The following is a 22,324-nucleotide window of genomic DNA, read 5'->3' as shown; positions in this document are numbered from 1 at the left end:
AATCCCCCCATACAGAGCTTTGCCTCCGTCTGGTTTTCTATTGGATTGCAATCAACCTTGTAAAATAATTTGACACTCACTTGGTCAACCGTGAAGGGTCATTACTGCCCTCCCTCAACAATACAACCATGTAGCATCCAAATAACCATAGAATCATACGGTGCTTATATAATTAAGCAATGCTTAAGTAATACCATCATATACCGCAGTGCCCTATTAATTTTATGTTACAAAGACCAAATAATCACCATACTTTGTCCAAATTACTCTATAATATATTGGCCAAATAAAATCATAATGTAATCTGAATTATTAACTCTTCAGGACAGAAAGCCTGCCATTCCAACAATAATTGCCACTATAACCACCACTATCAGAGAATTGTATATAGAAGCTTGTATGTGGTTGAGCAGCTAAGGCAAAATTGTATGGAATGAAGCACAATATAGATTAAAGAGTTGTTCTCAACATAGGAGTAAATGATTTTTCCGACTCCCGACTACTTTATTGCCGAGGAAGGCCTTTGCATGTCTGATGATTGACAGTTCAGACCAGTAGAATAGCTGAGCCGCTGGTCTGAACTGTGTATTCTCCAATGCTACTAGCAGAGGCAGCTCTACCTGTACTGCATCAGAAACGTGCAGTGACCCTATAGCTGGCCAGATCCAGCGCTCAGGCTAGCATCAAATCAGCGTTTGCAAGCTCTACATCAAAGAGCTTGTAAGTACTGTGTTCCTTGCCTGGGAGACCGGGCACCACTGATTACTACCAATCCAAGCAGTAAGCTATAAAATTAAAAATCCCACTGTTCGTGAGAACAGAGAGGATTTCTTAATAGCACGGAAATTTCAAAGTTGTGTGGTTTTACAAGCACGTTGCTATTTGAACTATTTATAATGCGGAGAACAACCCTTTAACGAAGTGCCGAGAGTGATAGTCAATCAGTAGGGGTGTGTATTTGTAGAAAAGAACTTGGAGTGCATCTTTAAAGGGAATCTGCCAGTAGCATAAACCCTAATAAGCCATCTATATGGGCATGTAGGTCACAGGAAGCTGAATAAAGTGATACATTCATATTTGCGATCTGATGTTTTGTTCCAGAGATATCCATGTTTTTCTTATATGTAAATGAGCTGTTCAGGGCTATGGGGTGAACCCTGATCTGCATGAGAATCTGCCTCCAGAGCTTATTTTACATGAAATTGGAGTTACCAGTGTGATCTCCTGATCTCACTGCAGAGCGGTGTGTGACTCCTGACACATCTGCAAGTGTCCCTTTAGCGCTTCAGCTTCCGTCTCACAGGCTGACAGGGTTGCAATACAGCAGAGCTGTGAGAGCTGCAGCAAATGTGTTTGTAAGGAGACAAAGTTCAGACCTCCTGTTCTGTGTTAGTTACACGTCTCACACTGGTAACTCTCCCTTTTATTTAAAATAATCTCCGGAGGCAGATTCTCAGGGAGATCAGTGTCCGGCCCATAGTCCTGAACAGCTCATTTACATATAAGAAAAACATGGGTATCTCTGGAATAAAACATCAGATTGCAGATATCGAGTTATCATTTTATTCAGCCTCCTATGATCTACATGCCCATATAGACGGCTTAGGAGGGTAGATCCTACTGACAGATTCTCTTTAATCTTCCTGGAATTCTTATAGCTGCATAGCTGATATTAATATCAAAGCACATTCTTACCAATTTCATTGAAATATAGTCATTCTGATTAATCATAAATTGATAACATTGAACAGAGGTAAACATATTTATTAAATGCTTTGTTAGTATAAGTTAAAATATGTTTTTACTTACCCAGAAATGGATAGAACTGAAAAATAGCCAAATAGATAGTATTGGCTACTTAACATGAGAAAAACTCACCTACATTGAATTCATTTTTTAACAATGACTGTTCTGCTCTCCTGACATGTCTGTTTTAGTCAATAATCTTGTGAAATAATATTTCCGTAACATCTTATATTAGAAATCTCAGGTGTGCCATTCCTCTGTGATTCCTCCTAGAAATGTATGAATACTTTCAGAGCTAGGCATTACTATTTCCCTTGTCAATCTTTACACAATCTGACACTACAATCAATGCTGATCAGACGGTGTATGAACATTTCCAGCTGACAACTAAAATGGGTTGTGCAGAGGAAAGGCATCGCACAGAGTTCTAAGAAAACATACTTAGGTGTTGTTATTTTATGGACAATACAACTATTTACACGACAGTTTTCAAGAAAACTGGTACATCCCCTTTAATATATGGGAAAATTTTCCATAAATTATTCACAAAGAAGTTTATGCCAGTAGAAGATGTGCGATGTGGACAAAAAAAAGAGTTGGGACTCCTATATGATTACACCTACAGAAGCTTTTAAAGCATATCTTTCTGAATTTGTAGGCGATAATATGAAGTTGCCCCCCACAGTCTCCCCCCCCCCACCCCACACACACTCCTTTTTAGCTAAAAAAGCTTGTACTATTCTGGTAAGGTTTTATACCAAATTTTGAAGTGTGGATGTGGGGTTTTTGCCCATTCATCCAGAAATGCATTTGTGAGGTCAGACAGTGATGTTGGATGAGATGGCCTAGCTCACAATCTCAGATATAGTTCATCACAAAAGTGTTCTAAGTGGTGGAGGATGAGGGCTTTGTGTGGCCAGTACATTTCTTCACTACAAGCTCACCCAACCATGACTTTATGGACCTTTTTTGTGTACTGTGTCACAGTCTTGGGGAGCAGAAAAGGTCCGTCTCTAAACTGTTTTCAAAAAGTTACAAGCTACAACTGTCCAAAATGTCTTGGTATGCAGAAGCAATAACATTTCTCTTCACTGGAACTAGGGGAGATAGGCAAACCCCCGAAAATCAACCCCATAGCGTTATCCGTTTTCCACTTAACTTTACAGTTAGCACAATGAAGTCAAACTAGTAAAATTTCCTTGCTTTTGCCAAATTTAGACTTGTCCATCGGACTGCTAGATAGGGAAGCGTGATTTGTTACTCCATAGAATATGTTTTACTCCTCCAGAGTCCAGTGGTGGCATGTATTACACCACTCTATCCAACTCTTGGCATTGTGCTTGGTCATGTAAGGCTTACATGCAGCTACTCAGCATTTGAAGCCCATGTCATGAAGCTCCTGACACAGTTTTTGTACTGAAGGCAGAGGATAGCTGGAACTTTGCAGTTATTGAGTTGGCAACATTTATGCACTCTGCAAACCAGCAATTGGTTTGGTAATATTACGTGGTCTGACTTTTTGTGGCTGAGTTTCTCTGGTTCCTAAAAACCTACACTTTTGAATAATACCACAAACAGGTGATCGTGAAATATCTAGGAGGGAAGAAACTTATGAACTGATTTGTTGCAGCAGTGGCCTCCTATTACAGGTCCACGCTGGAGTTCACTGAGCTCTTTACAATGAGCCATTCTTTCACAAATGTTAGTAAAGGCAGACTGGCATGGCTAGGGGATGGATTTTATACGAAAAATCATTAAGAGGTGAGTCCTCATGCTTTTGTCCATATATTGTACATAGATGTTAAAAATAACTGAACAATAGAATGAGACAGAATGTGAATTGAGGAAAATTCCAATTCCCATTTAAAGCGTGATCACTACAGTCCTTAATGTTACAGATGGTGGATGTTGGAAAGTATATTCTACAAACAATAAAAAGAAATAATACACACATTGCAATACATACAAATGTTTAATAACAGGGCCTGCAAGTACACGCTACATATAAATTCAGACCCTTAGAACAGGTGGACATTTCTTTTAGAATTTATACAATGCCAAACAAAAGTATTGTTCTTAATGCAAGATAAATCATCTCTGCTCTCAAGACCCGACAGCCTTGTAAAATATTAATGACATAATAAATTCTCTCTTTGAACAGCAGACATAAAATGTAATTACCTTTGTCAAAATACAGTGATCATTTCAGCGCCGTGACATTTTTTCTTCAACACCTTGTTCATTTTATTTCTGCAGTATCCAGCCATTTGTTTTTATGATTATGTGCTAACTGGAATTTGTGTTGTGAATCTCTAGATGACAAAGAAGATAAAGAAACTAGAAAAGGACACAAACACCTGGAAAACGAGGTTCGAAAATTGTAATAAAGCTCTGCTGGACATGATTGAAGAGGTGAGAGAATTTCTATCAAATCATTGCTGGCCAGCAGTGCTGGGGATTGTTAGATTTTTTTTCTTTTCTTTTATATTCTGACAGTTTCATTTATTTACCTCTTGTCTGAGAAAACTTTACTTGACCCTGACAAGTGCCATACATTTTATAATGATTATCAATCTGGTGGGAAAAAAAATGAAAATAAGCCTGAAATAAAAAGAAATGTCTAAATATGACATGTGAAATGTTGCACACAATAATCATTTAGATCAGAATACATACTAATCATTGTGACATCTTGCATTAGAATTAGTTAACCCCATGGCACGTGTATGGTATTAGACCAGCCTTAATACAATGATTATGAGTAGTGATGAGCAAACGTGCTCGCCACTGCTCGGTACTCACCCTCTCTCTGCGAGTATTTCCGGATTGCTCGGCGGGAGCTCGGGTCACCTCCCTGTATGTTTGGCGCTCTTTAGAGAGCCAATGAACATGCAGGGATTGCCTGCCATGCACTGTAATGCCGTAGCCATGTTGGTTGTGGCATTACAGTGATTGGCTGGCCGCATAGCTTCATCAGGTCTATATCAGACCTGGTGGCCCTATGCTCGTCACAGCCTACTCTGGAATCAGGCAGAGTAGGGACAGGTGCTGCTACGTCAGGGAGAGATTTGCTTGTTTAGATTTAGTATAGGTATTCCACATCATATATCTATAATATCCATCTGAACTAACAGTCCTTCTGAGGACTAATCCAGCTGCATATAATCAGTGGTGATAGCAGGAATTAGGCAGGCAAGCAGTGTATGTGGCAGACTGCAGTGCATATAGCAAGAGGGTCCATTGAACGTTCTGTAATGAGGGACAGGGTGCTAGTCATGGGCGAGTGTCGCACTGTTTTCTTCATCACCCCGGCCCGCTTTAGAAATATGGGGACATGCTTGTCCCTGGGTGTGTGTGGTGTGATGTACTTTGGGCTGTATGCTGTAGAAGTCTTTACTCACTGTCATCCTGGGTTCGGACGGTTGAAGATCCTCTGCATCGTGAATAAAAGACGACACTATTCTTTTAAAAACAAAACAGTCGAATTTACTTCTTCAGCACGGCCTTAGAAACAGGGGATTACAGGTACAACACTTGTTGCAAAACACGGCATTCACAGAGAGTAAAACACAGCCTTAATCCCCACACAATGCTAATCACGGTGTGACTCGGACCTAGGGGAAACTGCCTCTGGACTTTCTCGTGGGGCAGCTCCTGCTTCTACCCATGCCTCCCAATACCTGACTCTAGCAGGGACTACCTCGCTTCTGAAGCTCCCTAGTCGAGCCATGTCCGTTACTGCCTATTGGCTGGAAGAGGCCAGGATCCACAAATTGACCTTTAGAGTATAGATTAAACTGTGGTATGCCCATTCCTGTTAATCCTCCTGGTTTCTCCCCCACACACCCGTCTCTCTTCTTCTCTGTCTCTCCTTACTCACTGCTACTTCTTAACTAATCAAGATGGCTGAATCTCACTCCCAGAGATCCCTCAGTCTCTAGCTTGTCACTGAGGGCAGCCCCCAAACTAGTTATCCCTGTGTCCCACTGACATAAGGGTAATGTAGTATCAAACAGTACTTCTGCTGCTAATGGCTGTACCTGAAAATAACACATAGAATTACTAAAACAGTACAATTCTACAGGGGAGTGGAGTAGACATTCTCCACACACCCTTCACAGTCCTGTTAGTCTAGGTATTACACAACACATACAGTACAGACCAAAAGTTTGGGCACACCTTCTCATTTAAAGATTTTTCTGTATTTTCATGACTATGAAAATTGTACATTCACACTGAAGGCATCAATACTATGAATTAACACATGTGGAATTATATACTTAACAAAAAAGTGTGAAATAACTGAAAATATGTCTTATATTCTAAGTTCTTCAAAGTAGCCACCTTTTGCTTTGATGACTGCTTTGCACACTCTTGGCATTCTCTTGATGATCTTCAAGAGGTAGTCACCAGAAATGGTTTTCACTTCACAGGTGTGCCCTGTCAGGTTTAATAAGTGGGATTTCTTGCCTTATAAATGGGGTTGGGACCATCAGTTGTGTTGTGCAGAAGTCTGGTGGATACACAGCTGATAGTCCTACTGAATAGACTGTTAGAATTTGTATTATGGCAAGAAAAAAGCAGCTAAGTAAAGAAAAACGAGTGGCCATCATTACTTTAAGAAATGAAGGTCAGTCAGTCGGAAAAATTGGGCAAACTTTGAAAGTGTCCCCAAGTGCAGTTGCAAAAACCATCAAGCGCTACAAAGAAACTGGCTCACATGAGGACCGCCCCAGGAAAGGAAGACCAAGAGTCACCTCTGCTTCTGAGGATAAGTTTATCTGAGTCACCAGCCTCAGAAATCGCAGGTTAACAGCAGCGCAGATTAGAGATCAAGTCAATGCAACATAGAGTTCTAGTAGCAGACACAGCTCTACAACAACTGTTAAGAGGAGACTTTGTGCAGCAGGCCTTCATGGTAAAATAGCTGCTAGGAAACCACTGCTAAGGACAGGCAACAAGCAGAAGAGACTTGTTTGGGCTAAAGAACACAAGGAATGGACATTAGACCAGTGGAAATCTGTGCTTTGGTCTGATGAGGCCAAATTTGAGATCTTTGGTTCCAATCACCGTGTCTTTGTGCGACGCAGAAAAGGTGAACGGATGGACTCTACATGCCTGGTTCCCACTGTGAAGCATGGAGGAGGAGGTGTGATGGTGTGGGGGTGCTTTGCTGGTGACACTGTTGGGGATTTATTCAAAATTGAAGGCATACTGAACCAGCATGGGTACCACAGCATCTTGCAGCGGCATGCTATTCCATCCGGTTTGCGTTTAGTTGGACCATCATTTATTTTTCAACAGGACAATGACCCCAAACACACCTCCAGGCTGTGTAAGGGCTATTTGACCAAGAAGGAGAGTGATGGCGTGCTACGCCAGATGACCTGGCCTCCACAGTCACCAGACCAGAACCCAATCAAGATGGTTTGGGGTGAGCTGGACCGCAGAGTGAAGGGAAAAGGACCAACAAGTGCATCTCTGGGAACTCCTTCAAGATTGTTGGAAGACCATTTCCGGTGACTACCTCTTGAAGCTCATCAAGAGAATGCCAAGAGTGTGCAAAGCAGTCATCAAAGCAAAAGGTGGCTACTTTGAAGAATCTAAAATATAAGATATATTTTCAGTTGTTTCACACTTTTTTGTTAAGTATATAATTCCACATGTGTTAATTCATAGTTTTGGTGCCTTCAGTTTGTATGTACAATTTTCATAGTCAAGAAAATACAGAAAAATCTTTAAATGAGAAGGTGTGTCCAAACTTTTGGTCTGTACTGTATATATACAGGGTTGTCCAAAAGTAGGTGGACAGAAAGTGTAATAAGGTTATGCAGGGGGAGATTTATCAAACAATCAGATTCCACTTTTCATTCCTCACAGACTCTTTGGAAAATGAAAGGTGGAATCTGATTGGTTGCTAAGGGCAACTGAGCCAGTTTCACAGATCTAGTTTTCACAGATAGATCTCATCCAAATCTGTTTTCTTTTCAGATAATTCAGATAACACATAACGGCAAATAATTTAAATACAGATAATAAAAAAATTGATTTTAACAGTATTGGAAATCTCAAAATGCTGAAACCGTTAGAGCAAATTGGGTTGAAACATTTGGTACTCAAGCCCCAAAGAGACAAACCATTTACCGCATTCGTGACAAATTCAATTCCATTGGCTCAATCCTTAATGCTCCAAAAACTGGTTGACCCAAAACAATCTGTACAGAAGATAATAAACAACTTGTTGCTGAAACATTTGTTCAGAGTCCAAAAAAGTCCACCAGAAGAGCCTCTTTGGAATTGGGAATTTCACGAGCTTCTATCATGCGAATCCTGAAATCTATTGGGTGGAAAGCTTATCGTCCACGTCTAATTCATGGTTTATTGGAGGATGATCCAGACAGGCGGCTGCAATTTAGTGAGATTATGCTTAACGAAATTGAAGAAAATCCAGTAATTTTAGATAACATTATGTGGAGTGATCAAGCTTCTTTCAAATTATCCAGCCATATTAACAGACATAATTGTATTTACTGGTATAATGAGAACATGCATTTAACATTAGAGCAACAACTAAATGAGCTTGGCGTCAATGTTTGGGGTGGTATTTCAAGTTTTGGTGTTTTAGGACCAATATTTTTTGATGGAACAGTCACAGGAGATAAGTATCTCGAAATTCTAATGAATCAAGTTGTTCCCCAGTTACAGCAACAGCCTAATTCAAATGATCTTTATTTCCAACAAAATGGGGCCCCTCCACATTATTCAAGAGTAGTCCGCGAGTATCTTGATGAAACATTTCCTAATAAATGGATTGGCCAAAGAGGCCCACTTGATTGGCCGGCACGTTCACCAGACTTGACCCCAATGGATTTTTTCTTTTGGGGAGTACTCAAGGACAAAGTTCATAGTCGAAAACCAAAAAGCGACTTGAAAAATTACTAGTGATGAGTGAGTATGTTCTGTTAACCCTTTCGCCGAGTATGCTCGGGCGAGTACGGAGTACTTATAGCTGCTCGGTGTTATGTTTAAATCACTCCCGTGTGCATGATTTGCGACTGTTTGACAGCTTTATTACATGTGAGGAATGCAAAAGAAACAATCATTCCTCAGATGTAATAAAGCTGTCAAACAGTCGCAAATCATGCACACGGGAGTGATTTAAACATAACACTGAGCAGCTGTAACTACTCGGTGCTCGCCCGAGCATACTCGGCGAAAGGGTTAACAGAACATACTCGCTCATCACTAAAAATTACATAAGAGATGCATTTCAAGAAATTAATACCCAAAGAGACTTATGCAAAAAAGTTTGTCGATGCGTAAGAGGCAGACTTCAAAGCTGTGCAAATTGTAATGGAAATCAGTTTGAGCACCTGCGTTGATAAAATTTAAGGGCTTTTGTATTATTGTTCAGAATAAAATTTAGTTGTCAATGTTATGCTTGTGTTAGTAAATATAATTTTATACTGTATATAAATCAAAATAAATGTTATTATTTTCTGGCCATCTACTTTTGGACCACCCTGTATATATATATATACACGTGGTCAAAATTGTTGGTACCCCTTGTTTATTGAAAGAAAAACCCACAATGGTCACAGAAATAACTTGAATCTGACAAAAGTAATAATAAATTAAAAATCTATGAAAATGAACAAATGAAAGTCAGACATTGCTTTTCAACCCTGCTATTTCATGAGTTTAAAAAATTTAACTCATGAAATAGGCCTGGACAGAAATGATGGTACCCCTGAAAATAATGTGACAAAAGGGACATGTTAAATCAAGTTGTGTCCACTAATTAGCATCACAGGTGTCTACAATCTTGTAATCAATATACAGTGGGCCTGTATATAGGGCTACAGATACTCACTGTGCTGTTTGGTGACATGGTGTGTACCACACTCAACATGGACCAGAGGAAGCAAAGGAAAGAGTTGTCTCAGGAGATTATAAAGAAAATTATAGACAAGCATGTTAAAGGTAAATGTTATACGACCATCTCCGAGCATCTTGATGTTTCTGTGACTACAGTTGCACATATTATTCAGAAATTTAAGATCCATGGGACTGTAGCCAACCTCCTTGGACGTGGCCGCAGGAGGAAAATTGATGACAAATCAAAGAGACTGATAATACGAATGGTAACAAAAGAGCCCAGGAGAACTTCTAAAGAGATTAAAGGTGAACTTTAAGCTCAAGGAACATCAGTGTCAGATCGCACCATCCGTCATTGTTTGATCCAAAGTGGACTTCATGGGAGTCGACCAAGGAGAACACCATTGTTGAAAAAAAATCATAAAAAAGACAGACTGGAATTTGCCAAACTACATGGCAAAGCTTCTGGGAGAATGTCATATGGACGGATGAGACAAAAATGGAAGTTTTTGGCAAGGCACATCAGCTCTCTGTTCACATACGGAAAAATGAAGCATATCAAGAAAAGAACACTGTCCCTTTTGTGAAACAGGGAGGAGTCTCTGTTATGTTCTGGGGCTGCTTTGCTGCATCTGGCACAAGGTGTCTTGAATCTGTGCAGGGTACAATGAAATCTCAAGACTATCAAGAGATTCTAGAGAGAAATGTGCTGCCCAGTGTCAGAAAGTTTGGTCTCAGTCACAGGTCATGGGTCTTACAACAGGATAATGACCCAAAACACACAGCTAAAAACACCCAAGAATGGCTAAGAGGAAAACATTGGACTATTCTGAAGTGGCCTTCTATGATCCCTGACCTAAATCCTATTGAGCATCTTTGGAAAGAGCTGAAACATACCGTCTGGAAAAGGCAACCTTCAAACACGAGACAACTGGAGCAGTTTGCTCATGAGGAGTGGCCAAAATACCCGTCGAGAGGTGCAGAAGTCTCATTGACAGTCACAGGAATCATTTGATTGCAGTGATTGCCTCAAAAGGTTGTTCAACAAAATATTAAGTTAAGAGTACCATCATTTCTGTCCAGGCCTATTTCAGGAGTTTAATTTTTTCTGTGTAAGCAGGGCTGAAAAGCTATGTCTGACTTTCATTTGTTCATTTTCATAGATTTTTAATTTATTATTACTTTTGTCAGATTCAAGTTGTTTTTGTGACCATTGTGCGTTTTTCTTTCATTAAACGAGGGGTACCAACAATCTTGACCACGTGTGTATATATATATATATATATATATATATATATATATATATATATATATATATATCACAGCCAGGCAGGCAGTGTATGTGGCAGACTGCAGTGTATAATACAGCACAAGAGGCTCCATTCCAGTTCTGTCTGCTGCTGCTGTTACAGATATTTCTACAAATAGCTCCAGGTATCAGGGGCCAGGGATAATTTTTTTTTTATCTTAATCCTGATTATTTGGTTAAAAAGCAATCCAGAGAACACCGTTTTTCTGCTCCATTTGCTTGTTGCCACAGCAGAATACAGCCAGATTCTTTCCATATTACAGCGATAAAATCCAGAAATTTGTAGTGAACGTGAAAAATATTGGCCTCCATTTAAATTTTGTTGCAGTGTGTCAGTGAAGTTATTGACACCAGGTTGCTGTGTAAAATAGTAACCTATAGGCCAGCTATTTAAAACTGAGGGTTTCCGTCACACATATCACATATCACTGCGTTTCAAATCCAGTCATTTGTAGTGAGCGTGGAAGATACTGTCCTCCATTTAAAATGGGCAAGGCGCGTGGCAAGGGACGGGGAAGTGGATGTGATGGTGATGATGGTGCATGCAGAGGACGAGGCCGAGGCCGTGGGCAGGCTGAAATTGTGCCACAACAAACACCCACATCTTCTCGCCCGACCTTCCTGTGCCCATTAATAGGGGACCGCAGAACACCACTATTGAACACAGAGCAGTGTGAAAAGGTTATTGGTTGGATAGCTGATAATGCTTCCGGTCACTTAGCCGCCACCACCACCACCCTGTCTTCCACATGGTCAAGTCTCAGTAGCCATGAGTCTGGACTGCATATTTCTTGCCTTGATCCTCCTTCCTCCCACCATGCTGAGTGCCAGGAGACAACTGATCCCACACTTGGACACTCCGAAAAGCTGTTCGCTTTTCCATTTATAGATTTTGGCCTTTCGCCAGTCCACTTGAAGCGGGGCCAGAGGAGATCGCATGTAGCAATGCCCAAATATTTGAGCAGCCACGGTCACATGAAGGTGACGGTGGGAAACTGTTACAAGAGGTGGATGATGATGAGACACAATTGCCAGAAAGTCAGGAGGAGGACCAGGGAGCGGAAGTGGAAGATGAGGTGGTGGACGATGAAGTCACTGACCCGACCTGGCAAGGTGACATGCAGAGCGAGGACAGCAGCACACAGGGGGAGGGAGGCGTAGCACCACAACAGGAATGAACAAGCAGCGTGGTGGCCACAGACAGAAGGCGGGCAACCATTCCCTGTAACATCAACACGATGGAAGTTGCCAGTACTACTGTTAGGTCTTCCTGAGTCTGGTTGTTTTTTAAAGACTCTGTCGATAACCCCAAAAAGGCCATTTGCACCACCTGCCAGGCCAGCATCAGCAAGGGTAGCAAAACTAGCAGCTTGACCACCACCAACATGATCAGGCACATGGCAGCAAAGCCCCTGACTAAGTGGGCCAAACCCCAGGGTCCAGCAACAGTGTCTGCGGGTGACACCACTGCTTGTTCCGCTGTTGTGCGTGCACGCCAATCCCCTGTCCATGGCGCATGCCAAGATGCCTCCTGCCCTGCACCCGTCATTGAACACTCTCAACTAGCACCATCAACAATCCTTGTACCAGCGCAGCGTTCAGTTGTCCCTACCCCAGTCCTTGGAATGCAAGCGCAAACACGCAGCTAACGCCACACAGGCCACACTACTAGATTCATACATTTTGTGAATGCTTGCACTTGAAATGTTGCCTTTTAGGCTTGTGGAGACGGAAGCTTTCCGCAACCTGATGCCAGCAGCTGTCCCTTGATACTCAGTCCCCAGCCACCACTATTTCTCCCGGTGTGCCATCCCCGCATTACACAAGCACGTGTCCCACAACATTAGCCGTGCCCTCAACAGCGCAGTTCCTGGGAAATTCCACCTAACCATGGACACATGGACAAGTGCTTGTGGGCAGGGATGGTACATCTCTCTGACGGCACACTGAGTTAACATAGTGGAAGCCGGGACCAAGTAAAATCTTGGGATGGAACACGTCCTTCCGACACTGAAGATTGCGGGCCATGGGTCAATCAGGGTTGCCCCCGCATTCTACAGCTCCTGCACCTCCTCCTCCTCCTCTTTAGCATCCATCTCCGAAATGACCACATCAGTCGCAAGCTAGAAGCACTGCCGCAGTGCCTCGGCCAAGCGGCAACAGGCTGTGCTGAAGCTAATATGCTTAGGTGACAAACCACACAACACTGAAGAGTTGTGGACAGCTCTAAAAGAGCATGCAGATCTGTGGCTGACACCGCTGAACCTACAGCCAGGCATGGTCATATGTGACAATGGTCGGAACCTGGTGGCGGCTCTGAGGCTAGGTGAGCTCAAACACGTACCATGCCTCGCCCATGTGCTTAACCTCATGGTTCAATGGTTTCTCAAAATCTACCCGGATCTGTCGGATCTGCTTGTCAAAGTACACCATCTGTGTGCCCATTTTTGAAAGTCAGCTACAGCTTCCGCTGCTCTTGCCGTGCTTTAGCAGCTTCTGGCTCACCGACTGGTGTGTGATGTCCCCATGCGTTGGAACTCTACATTGCAAATGTTGGGAAGGATTTGTGAGCAGAAGAGGGCAGTTGTTAACTACCTGCATCAACAAGGACGTCTGTATTCAGGTCAGATTCCACACATAAAACCTCAGGAGTGGACATGGATGTCAGACACCTGTACCATCCTCCAAAACTTTGAGGACTCCACCAAGATGGTGAGCGGCGATGACGCCATAATTAGCATCACCATCCCGTTCTCTGTCTTCTGAAATGCTGTCTGCTCTCAATTAAAGAGGATGCATTGCAGGAGGAGCATGATGAGATGGAGCAAGGATCCATACAGGGTGATTACACACAGCCCAGCCTCATCTCATCCCAACGTGGATTAGGTGACAATGAGGAAGAGGAGGAAGAGGAAGAACAGGAGCTAGTTTTCTGCGCTATAGACGGTACTACTTGCACAACTGCCATACCGTCTGTTCAGCGTGGATGGCCTGAGGACAGGGAGAAAAGCATGGTCAGTAGTCCGCTTGGTGAGGACATGGAAGTCTTGCCTCTTTGCAGTCTGGCACACATGGCTGACTTTTATGTTACGCTGCCTTTCCCGTGACCCTTGCGTTGTCCAAATTTTAGGTGACAAAAGTAGACCCACGCTACAGGGGGAACTTTATGTCTCTTATTCCTTTGCAGGACATGCCTAATAAAGTGAGGCAGAAGGCCCTTGTTGCGGAATTAGTGAAAAAATTCCCATCTGAAAACGCTGGCGGAAGAGGTCGTTGGATGACCAAGGAGTACAGGCGAGAGAGCCACAAATGCAATCCAGCAGAGGCAGGGGAATACTGTCAAAGTTCTGGGACAGTTTTCTCAGACCCTCCCTGGCGCACAGGCCCTGAGGCGGGGGGTACTCTCACAAGGAGTGCAAAGTTTCGGAAGATGGGAGGGTGTACCTTGCCGACTGTACCAACGTCCTCCGTGATTCCTCTGTGCCTTTTAATTATTGGGTATCCAAGCTGGACACGTGACATGAGCTGGCTCTCTACGCCTTGGAGGTCCTGGCCTGCCCTGCCACTAGTGTTTTGTCAGAGCGGGTTTTTAGTGCGCCCATCGGAATTATAACCGATAGACGCATTCGCCTGTCAACTGAAAATGTTGACAGGCTGACTCTTATAAAAATGAACAAGGGCTGGATTGGGCCAGACTTCTCAATACCACCGAATGATAGCAGCATAACATAAACTCAAATACAGTGTCTTTTTTTGGGGAGGTCTAACTCTATTCCCATGCACCTCTGTCTTCACAACCAGACATGGGTATACGCTTCCTGATTTTGTCTATTTGCTCTTTTCCTCCTCCTTCTCCGCATCCTCATCCTCCACCACCATATCACCACCATATGTACCATATCAACATATCTACGTCATACACTATGGGAGACCCACTTCCTAATAATGGAAACATTGTTTTTAGGAGGCTCTCTGACCTCTACGTCTCTTGCAAGAGGCATTAGAGTCCTCCAAATTTTTGGCAGCCGTTGCTTCACTGCATAGGCAAACACTATGGGAGACCCACTTCCTAATAATGGAAACATTGTTTTTAGGAGGCTCTCTGACCTCTACGTCTCTTGCAAGGGGCATTGGAGTTCCTCCAAATTTTTGGCAGCCCTTGCAGTCACTGCATATGCAATAACAGTATAGGAGACCCACTTGTTAATAATGGGAACAACAAAGCATAGCCGGCTGATGGCTCTCTAACAATAGCGAGGGCCGACTGCTGGCCCTTTAAGAATAGTAAGGGCCGCCTGATGGCCTTATAAAAATAGGCTTTGTGACTTTCAGAGTCCCTCCATCATAAATGAAACAGGATGTGTCTGATGATGTGTCACACACCACATGGCCAGATAAGGTTGTAAAATGTTAAAATGACATTTCCCGGTGAATGCATTTGTCTTAAAAAATAACATAAAAAAAACACAGTAGGATCTCTCTTTAGTATAAAAACCAGAGTCGCCAATGTAACCTCAATGTAATCATATTGTTCAGCTCCTGTACCTCCTCCTCCATCTCCGAAAGACCACATCAGTCACAAGCTGAAAGCACTGCAGCACTGCGTTGGCCAAGCGGCAACAGGCTGTGCTGAAGATAACATGCTTAATGCTTAGGTGACAAACCGCCCACCGCTGCAGAGTTGTTGAAAGCTGTAACACAGCAGCCTGATCTGTGGCTCTCACCGTTGAACATACAGCCAGGCATGGTCGTGTGTGACAATGGGCAGAACCTGGTGACGGAGAAATGACAGCTGGAGTAGATACAGTTTCCTAAGTCCTTTCACCAAGCCAAAGAATATGGCTGTGGTGACATACAACTCTCAGAAAAAAATCTATGGACAGGCTCTGTACCATCCCTGACCACATTCACTGGTCCACGTGTTTGTGGTTAGGCGGTCCTTCCCAGTAAGTGCACTGGGGAGGGCACGGGTAATGTTGTGGGACCCGTGCTTGTGGAAGGTGGAGACGACACTGGGAGAAATAGTGGCAGCTGGGGACCAAGTATGGACACCCGACCGCCCCCATGAGGTTGTGGACAGCTTCCGCCTCCACGAGCTTAAAATGCCACATTTCAAGTGCAAGCAGCTGTTAAAAATTTGGCAATATAGTATTGCAGCCTGTGGGTGGGTGGCTGGCTGCATAATTGCGCTTGCATTCCAAGGAATGGGATAGGGACAACTGAACGCTGCACTGGGACAAGGACGTGGACGGTAATTGTTGCAAGTCTGCAATGACAGGTGCATGGCGGGAGGCATCTTCGCATGCGCCAAGGATCACTTATGATGGGCACACTTTTAGACAGTGACCTGGGAGTCAGAGATGCTTGCATGGGTCTTCCCCATGCTGTTCCCATGTCTTTTCAGCACTGTATGCATGTGTCTGATGATGTATCACACACCACATGGCCAGATAAGGTTGTAAAATGTTAAAATGACATTTCCCAGTGAATGCATTTGTCTTGGTTGAAAGCAATGCAAAACTGCAAAAACTCATCAAAAACGTTATGTGTGAACATAGCCCAAGGTGTGGAGTAACATTTTTGTTTTTGGTTATTTATTTTGCCTTATATACAAGTCATTACCCTGGAAAGGATGTTCTTTAACATATTTCCCAGGAAAATCCATTTTGGTTTAGTTTTTGTATGTTTCTGCTTCATTTCTGCATGTCCTCTCCCGGATAAATGCATGCGGAATTCCGCACGCGTTTATCGTGTGATTTCCACATGCGGAATTGCCTTGTGTTTTTTATTGCATTGCAAAGGCAATTCCGCTTGCGGAAACGCAAAATTAATTGACATGCTGCGGATTTTTCCATGCATCAAAAATGCTGCGGAAAAATCCGCAGCATGGGCATTGAACTTGCGGAATCCCCTTGGGGACCATGGGGAACGGATTACCTAGCGTTTCACAAGCGTTTACGCTGCGGAAATTCCGCAGCATATACGCTTGAAAAACGCTACGTGGGCACATATCCTAATTAGTGCTAATCTTTATGGTTTTTACTAAAGGGGTGTTACTTATAAAGAAAAATGTAGAGCTGCCTAAAGATAGACTACCATAGAATCTGTGAGCCACGCCCAATTGGAAAAGAACATCAAAATTAGCACTAAAGAAAAGGCCCATATCTTTCGAACAGTATGGATGATTTAAGAAAAAAAAAGGAATACTATGGGGAATAGCAGAAATAAAATAAGAGCAAAACGAGTCCTTTTTGACCCGATGATAGGTGTTCTTTAAGTCATTTCAAGAGAACTCAAGCAGAGAGGCATTGGTCCACATTTTCTAAGATTAGTGGGAACTAAGACTCATTTGGAAATCATAGCCACTTTTCAGTTGCCAAATTTGCTAAGTGATGAGAAAAATTTCCATGTTCAAACCATTCAGCAGCACAGCTTACACCAAAACTTGACACAAACTGCTAATTAAATGTGACAAATATGTCATATGGTGCGTCACCCTCCATGCCATTACAGTTGTAAAGAAATAAAAACAAAAATATCTCCTGGTCTGGCTCTTGCCATGGCTCCCATATTCAAGCGCCTGCGCACGACGTGCACAGGTCTCCCAGCAACGGGCTTATTGAGCGCGAGCACACCCCGCTTCTTAAAGGGGCAGTGTGACTCGCCCAGGGGAATGGGGATGACTCGGTACCCGGGCCTTTAGCCTGGCCTTTAGGGATGTCGCGGTGGTCGGCTCCCGGGTCCGTACCCTGGGGTCCCTCCTTAAAAAGGGTGGATAATTTGTTAAGTTTATAAAAGTTCGTGACGCCACCTGTGGCTTCTGGTGAGGATCACCAGCGCTGCGCAGTCCACTGAGGCCAATGATAAGGCTGCTCGATGGTATAGCTCCCCACAGGTGGAGCTAGGCCTCAGGGCAGTGTATGACGGGGAATGCAGGACAGGCGAGACCGAGCCGGGTCAGAGCAAGAACAGGGACAGACACGATAGTCACTTCAGTACCTTTTACTGATGGAAATTCAGGCACGTCCCGGAGCCCTGTAGGGTGAAGAGTGCATATCAGGATCCTCCCCAATGAGCGGGTTTTGGGCCTCCTGTTTCTTGCTTCTGCGTAGTAAGTTTCTGACCTACCTGGAGCTAGGCCTAACTTTGTCTCTGTCCTGCGCTGGCTGACCTTGTGGTAGGGCCTTTCCTTGGAGTACACGCTTCCGACCTACGGGGCCTATGTGTCTCTTGGCTCTGTTACGTATCAGCACTTTAATGATCCTGGGACTTGTAGTTCTCCAGGGATTCCGGTTAATCTTACTGGGTCGTGGAGATCCCGGTAAGCTTCGGACCCGGTGTCCGGTAACTTCTTCGGGGTGAGCCAATTAAGCTCCTCTGCCCCCTATGTACTAACTCTCCTCTTGCCTTCGGCCTACTCGGGCTCTCACTAGGCTACTCACACTAACGGCAGCTTTCCGCGCTTCACCGATCTTATGGCGCCGGCACACCTAAAGCTCACCTCTCTGAGCTTCCCGGAGTCTTGATCTGGATAAGCTCCACTGCAGGATAGCAATTGCAGGAGCTGGAACAGGCTTTTGTCCTCTGAGGTAACTCTTCTCAGACTGCACTGGACTCACTGCTAAACCAGACTGAACTAGACTCTGACTCCAACTACTCACTCACTCAACTAACTGCTGCCTGGCTCCACCTTCCCTTATATATCCCTAAGGGGCTCCCTCTGCTGGTCTGAGGTGGAAGGCGGAGATGTGTGAATGGTTATGGGGGCCTCTTGTGGAGGAATCCATCAATACACCCTTCCAGGATTTGTGATGCCAAGCGCAGCTGGGCGTCACATTCCCCCCTAGTTAAACTCAGCACTATCGGGCTGAAGTACATTTTATATAACAATAGGAAACATAAGCAATACATAAACAATCTTCCCTTTATGGGAGGCATGAATCTTAAACGTTGCATAACCAAAACAAATACAGAGTGTCCTCAGAATTCGAGTCTCCTATGGTGAGGTTCCAAAACTGGATGTCCATCCCCCAAAGTAGAGTACTTGGTGGTTTTTGAGGGACCTGTCCTAAACCCTCTACCTAGGCCCTGGGGTGGCTGCAGGGCATGAAGATCCCGTGTTGGACCTCCAAGAGAGCCACTCCAGACAGGTTTTTCTTCTGAGGTCACCTAAAAGGGGCACTCCAGGGAGTGCAATTATATACAAAAACAGTTTTTATGCTACACACAGTCCTCAGCCACGAAGTCCTTTAGTTATGCATAAAAGAATTAATGAGGTAAAGCACAAATTGATAAACATGCATGAAAATACACAATTAATTCAATACATTTCAATTTATTATACAATTCCCCAAGGGCAACTATCTACACTCTCAGAAATTTTTGACCATCTACGGGGTTTACCTCTCGTGCTACGTGTTGATCTGCGTAGTGCGGTGGTCTGTGGGGTATCAGTGTCTGCATTCTCAGTTACTCTACCAGTTCTACATGTAACCATGTTGTAAAACTGCCTTAACCTCTCTCTTGGGCTGGCAAGTCTACCATTGGCTGGGCCCTCTTGCTCTGCTCCTACCGGGGATCCTTCATCCGGGGATACTTCTCGAGCTGGCTCTTCTGCAGCACTTACAGGTTCAACTTGCGGTGGAGGGTTTTCTGGCTGTTCATAGAATTGGAGTACTGGGATGATTACTGCTCCTCCTATTTGAGGCCAATCTGCTGGGAAGTCTCCTAGGTCAGTGTGGATCACTGTCTCATTAAGTTCTTCCGGGATTGTGAAAGGCATTTGTTCCTGATGTTTCAGTAAATCTGGACACAATTTTAGGTGGTCCCTGGACACTGTTGTAGATGTTTTTCCTCCATCTCGACTGATTATACAAGTCTTTTTGTTGTCAAACCTTGACGGTAACACAGTGTAGGGGTCTTTTTCCCACTGGTCATCAAGTTTGTGGTTACGTCTTTTTCTTTTCAATACTGTTTCACCTGGTATGAAAGGTTCTGCGGGTGCGTTCTTGTTGTATTGACTCTCCTGCTTTTCTCTCACCCGAGTAAGACTGTCCTCGACACAAGCTTGTACCCTTCTGTACTGCTCTTGTCTGGTCTTGTCCCAATCTTCAGTGGTCATATCAGCTTCTGGTTCTACTACACCAAGCTCCAGGTCCATGGGTAACTTCCCAGGTCTTGCACGCATAAGGTATGCCGCAGTACAACTGGTGGAACTGACTGGTATATGATTGTACAGATCCACTAAGTCAGGTAGTATGTCTGGCCACTGGTTCCTCTCCTCAAGTGGTATGGTCTTTAGCAGGTCGATGATAATGTTGTTCATCTTTTCGCAGAGACCGTTTGTCTGTGGTGGTAAGGTGTAGTTCTTATCTTTTTACAACCATACAAATGGCAGAACTCCTTGAACAATTCAGCCTCAAAGGCCGGGCCTTGGTCCGTCAGTACCTACTCTGGGTATCCATGGGGTCTACAGAAATACGCTTGAAACGTCTTTGCTGCTGTCTCTGCCGTCAGGTCTTTGACGGGGGCGACCACCAGGAAATGTGAGTAGTGATCCACCATGGTCAGAGCATAGGAGTACCCTGACCTGCTGGGGGACAGCTTGACATGGTCCAGGGCCACGATCTTCAGAGGTCGAGTCGTCTTGATGGGTTGTAGGGGTGCCTTCTGGCTGCTGAAGTCTTTTCTTCTTAGGCCACAGGGTCCACAGTCCCGGCACCACCTCTCAATGGAGCTGCACATTCCTACCCAGTAGAATCGACACTTCAGCAGGGTCTCTAGCTTTTTACAGCCAAAGTGCCCCGCCTGATCGTGGTAAGCTTCTAATACCATCTGGATGTCTGTCTTCGGGACCACTATCTGCCATACCATCTCATGAGTTTTTGGATTGATTTACCTCCGCACAGCTTCTCACGGTAGATAAACAGCCTGCTTCTCTCATTCCACAGCTGCTTTGCTTGGAGAGACGCATCTTTCTCCAGGGAGGCAACTTCTTGGGTTATCAGCTTCTTGATGCGGCTGACAACCGGGTCGCCATCCTGGGTCTCTTTCCAGCTGTGGTGAGGCAGGGGGTTTAACGTCTTTCCACGCTGCTTCCTGGAGGCTTGTTGCTCGTGGATCATCCCACTCCGATGAAAGGCAGGTAGCTCTATCTCTTCCAGGTCATCCACTTCTTCTTCTTTGTCTGACTGGTGAGGCATCCTAGACAGGGCATCGGCGTTGGCGTTCTTGCGGCCCGCCCGGTATTTAATTGTAAATTGGTAGTTTGACAGCCGAGCCATCCATCGTTGTTCCAGTGCCCCCAACTTAGCTGTTTCAAGATGGGTCAAGGTGTTGTTATCAGTAAAGGCAGTGAACTTACTGGAGGCTAGATAGTGCTTGAACCAAGGCCAGGAACTCTAACTTAAAGCTGCTATAGTTCTCTGGGTTCCTCTCAGTCGGGCGGAGCTTCCTGCTTGCGTATGCGATCACCTTCTCTTGGCCATTCTGCTTCTGACTTAGGACAGCTCCCAATCCTTCGTTGCTGGCATCTGTGTACAGCAGGAACAGTTGGCTGTAGTAGGGGTAGGCTAGGATCTCATTGCCTGTCAGGATCTCCTTAATCTCCTGAAACGACTCTGCTTGCTCCTTACCCCAGTGGAATGGGGAGTTTTTGCCTTTGGGGGACTGCCCTACCAGGAGGTCTTGCAGAGGAGCTGCTTTCTTAGTGTAGTCCTTTACGAACCTCCGGTAGTATCCCACTTGTCCCAGGAACTGACGCACCTCCTTGAGGTTTTTCGGCTCCGGCCACTTCTGGATGGCTGTGACTTTCTCCGGGTCTGGTGCTACCCCTTCCGGACTGACAATGTGCCCCAGGTACTGTACCTTCCTCTTGAGCAGGTGGCACTTTGAGGGCTTCAACTTCATCCCGTACCGGGACAGCGACTCAAATACCTCTGCCAGGTGTTTCAAGTGGTCCTCGTACGTTCTGGAGTACACTATTACATCGTCCAGGTAAAGTAACACAGTCTCGAAGTTGTGGTGTCTCAGGCAGCACTCCATCAATCTCTGGAACGTTCCGGGGGCATTGCAGAGCCCAAACGGCATACTGTTGAACTCGCAGAGTCCCATCGGGGTGGTGAAGGCCGTCTTCTCCCCATCCTCCTCAGCCACAGCTACTTGCCAGTACCCACTAGTGAGGTCAAGGGTGCAAAAGTAATTTGCAGACTTTAAGGCAGCTAGGGACTCCTCTATGCGTGGTAAAGGGTATGCATCTTTATGTGTAATGCGATTTACTTGACGGTAATCTACACACATTCTCATGCTCCCGTCCTTTTTCCTAACTAGCACTAGGGGAGCTGCCCAGGGACTACAATTATCCCTTATTACTCCCGCCTTCCTCATGTCATG

At 44.4% G+C, this 22,324-nt stretch overlaps 1 protein-coding gene across 2 annotated transcripts in view; it reads left to right on the top strand.

Moving 5' to 3' along the window:
- The window catches only part of TXLNB (taxilin beta), a 253,712-nt gene that overhangs the window by 218,599 nt on the left and 12,789 nt on the right, over positions 1 to 22,324 (top strand). For both annotated transcript variants that reach the window (XR_012318029.1, XM_073671347.1), the window contains exon 9: positions 4,063 to 4,158. Coding sequence is in view for 1 of the 2 variants with exons in the window: in XM_073671347.1 (XP_073527448.1) it covers positions 4,063 to 4,158 (96 nt within the window). In the remaining variant the exon portion in view is untranslated. The remainder of the gene's footprint in view (positions 1 to 4,062; positions 4,159 to 22,324) is intronic.

Source organism: Phyllobates terribilis, unplaced genomic scaffold, assembly GCF_046119375.1.
Source record: "Phyllobates terribilis strain yellow unplaced genomic scaffold, ASM4611937v1 Scaffold_3__8_contigs__length_932513732, whole genome shotgun sequence".
Lineage (NCBI taxonomy): Eukaryota > Metazoa > Chordata > Amphibia > Anura > Dendrobatidae > Phyllobates > Phyllobates terribilis.
The sequence above is the reverse complement of the archived record's forward strand: the minus strand, read 5'-3'. Positions and strand labels throughout refer to the sequence as shown.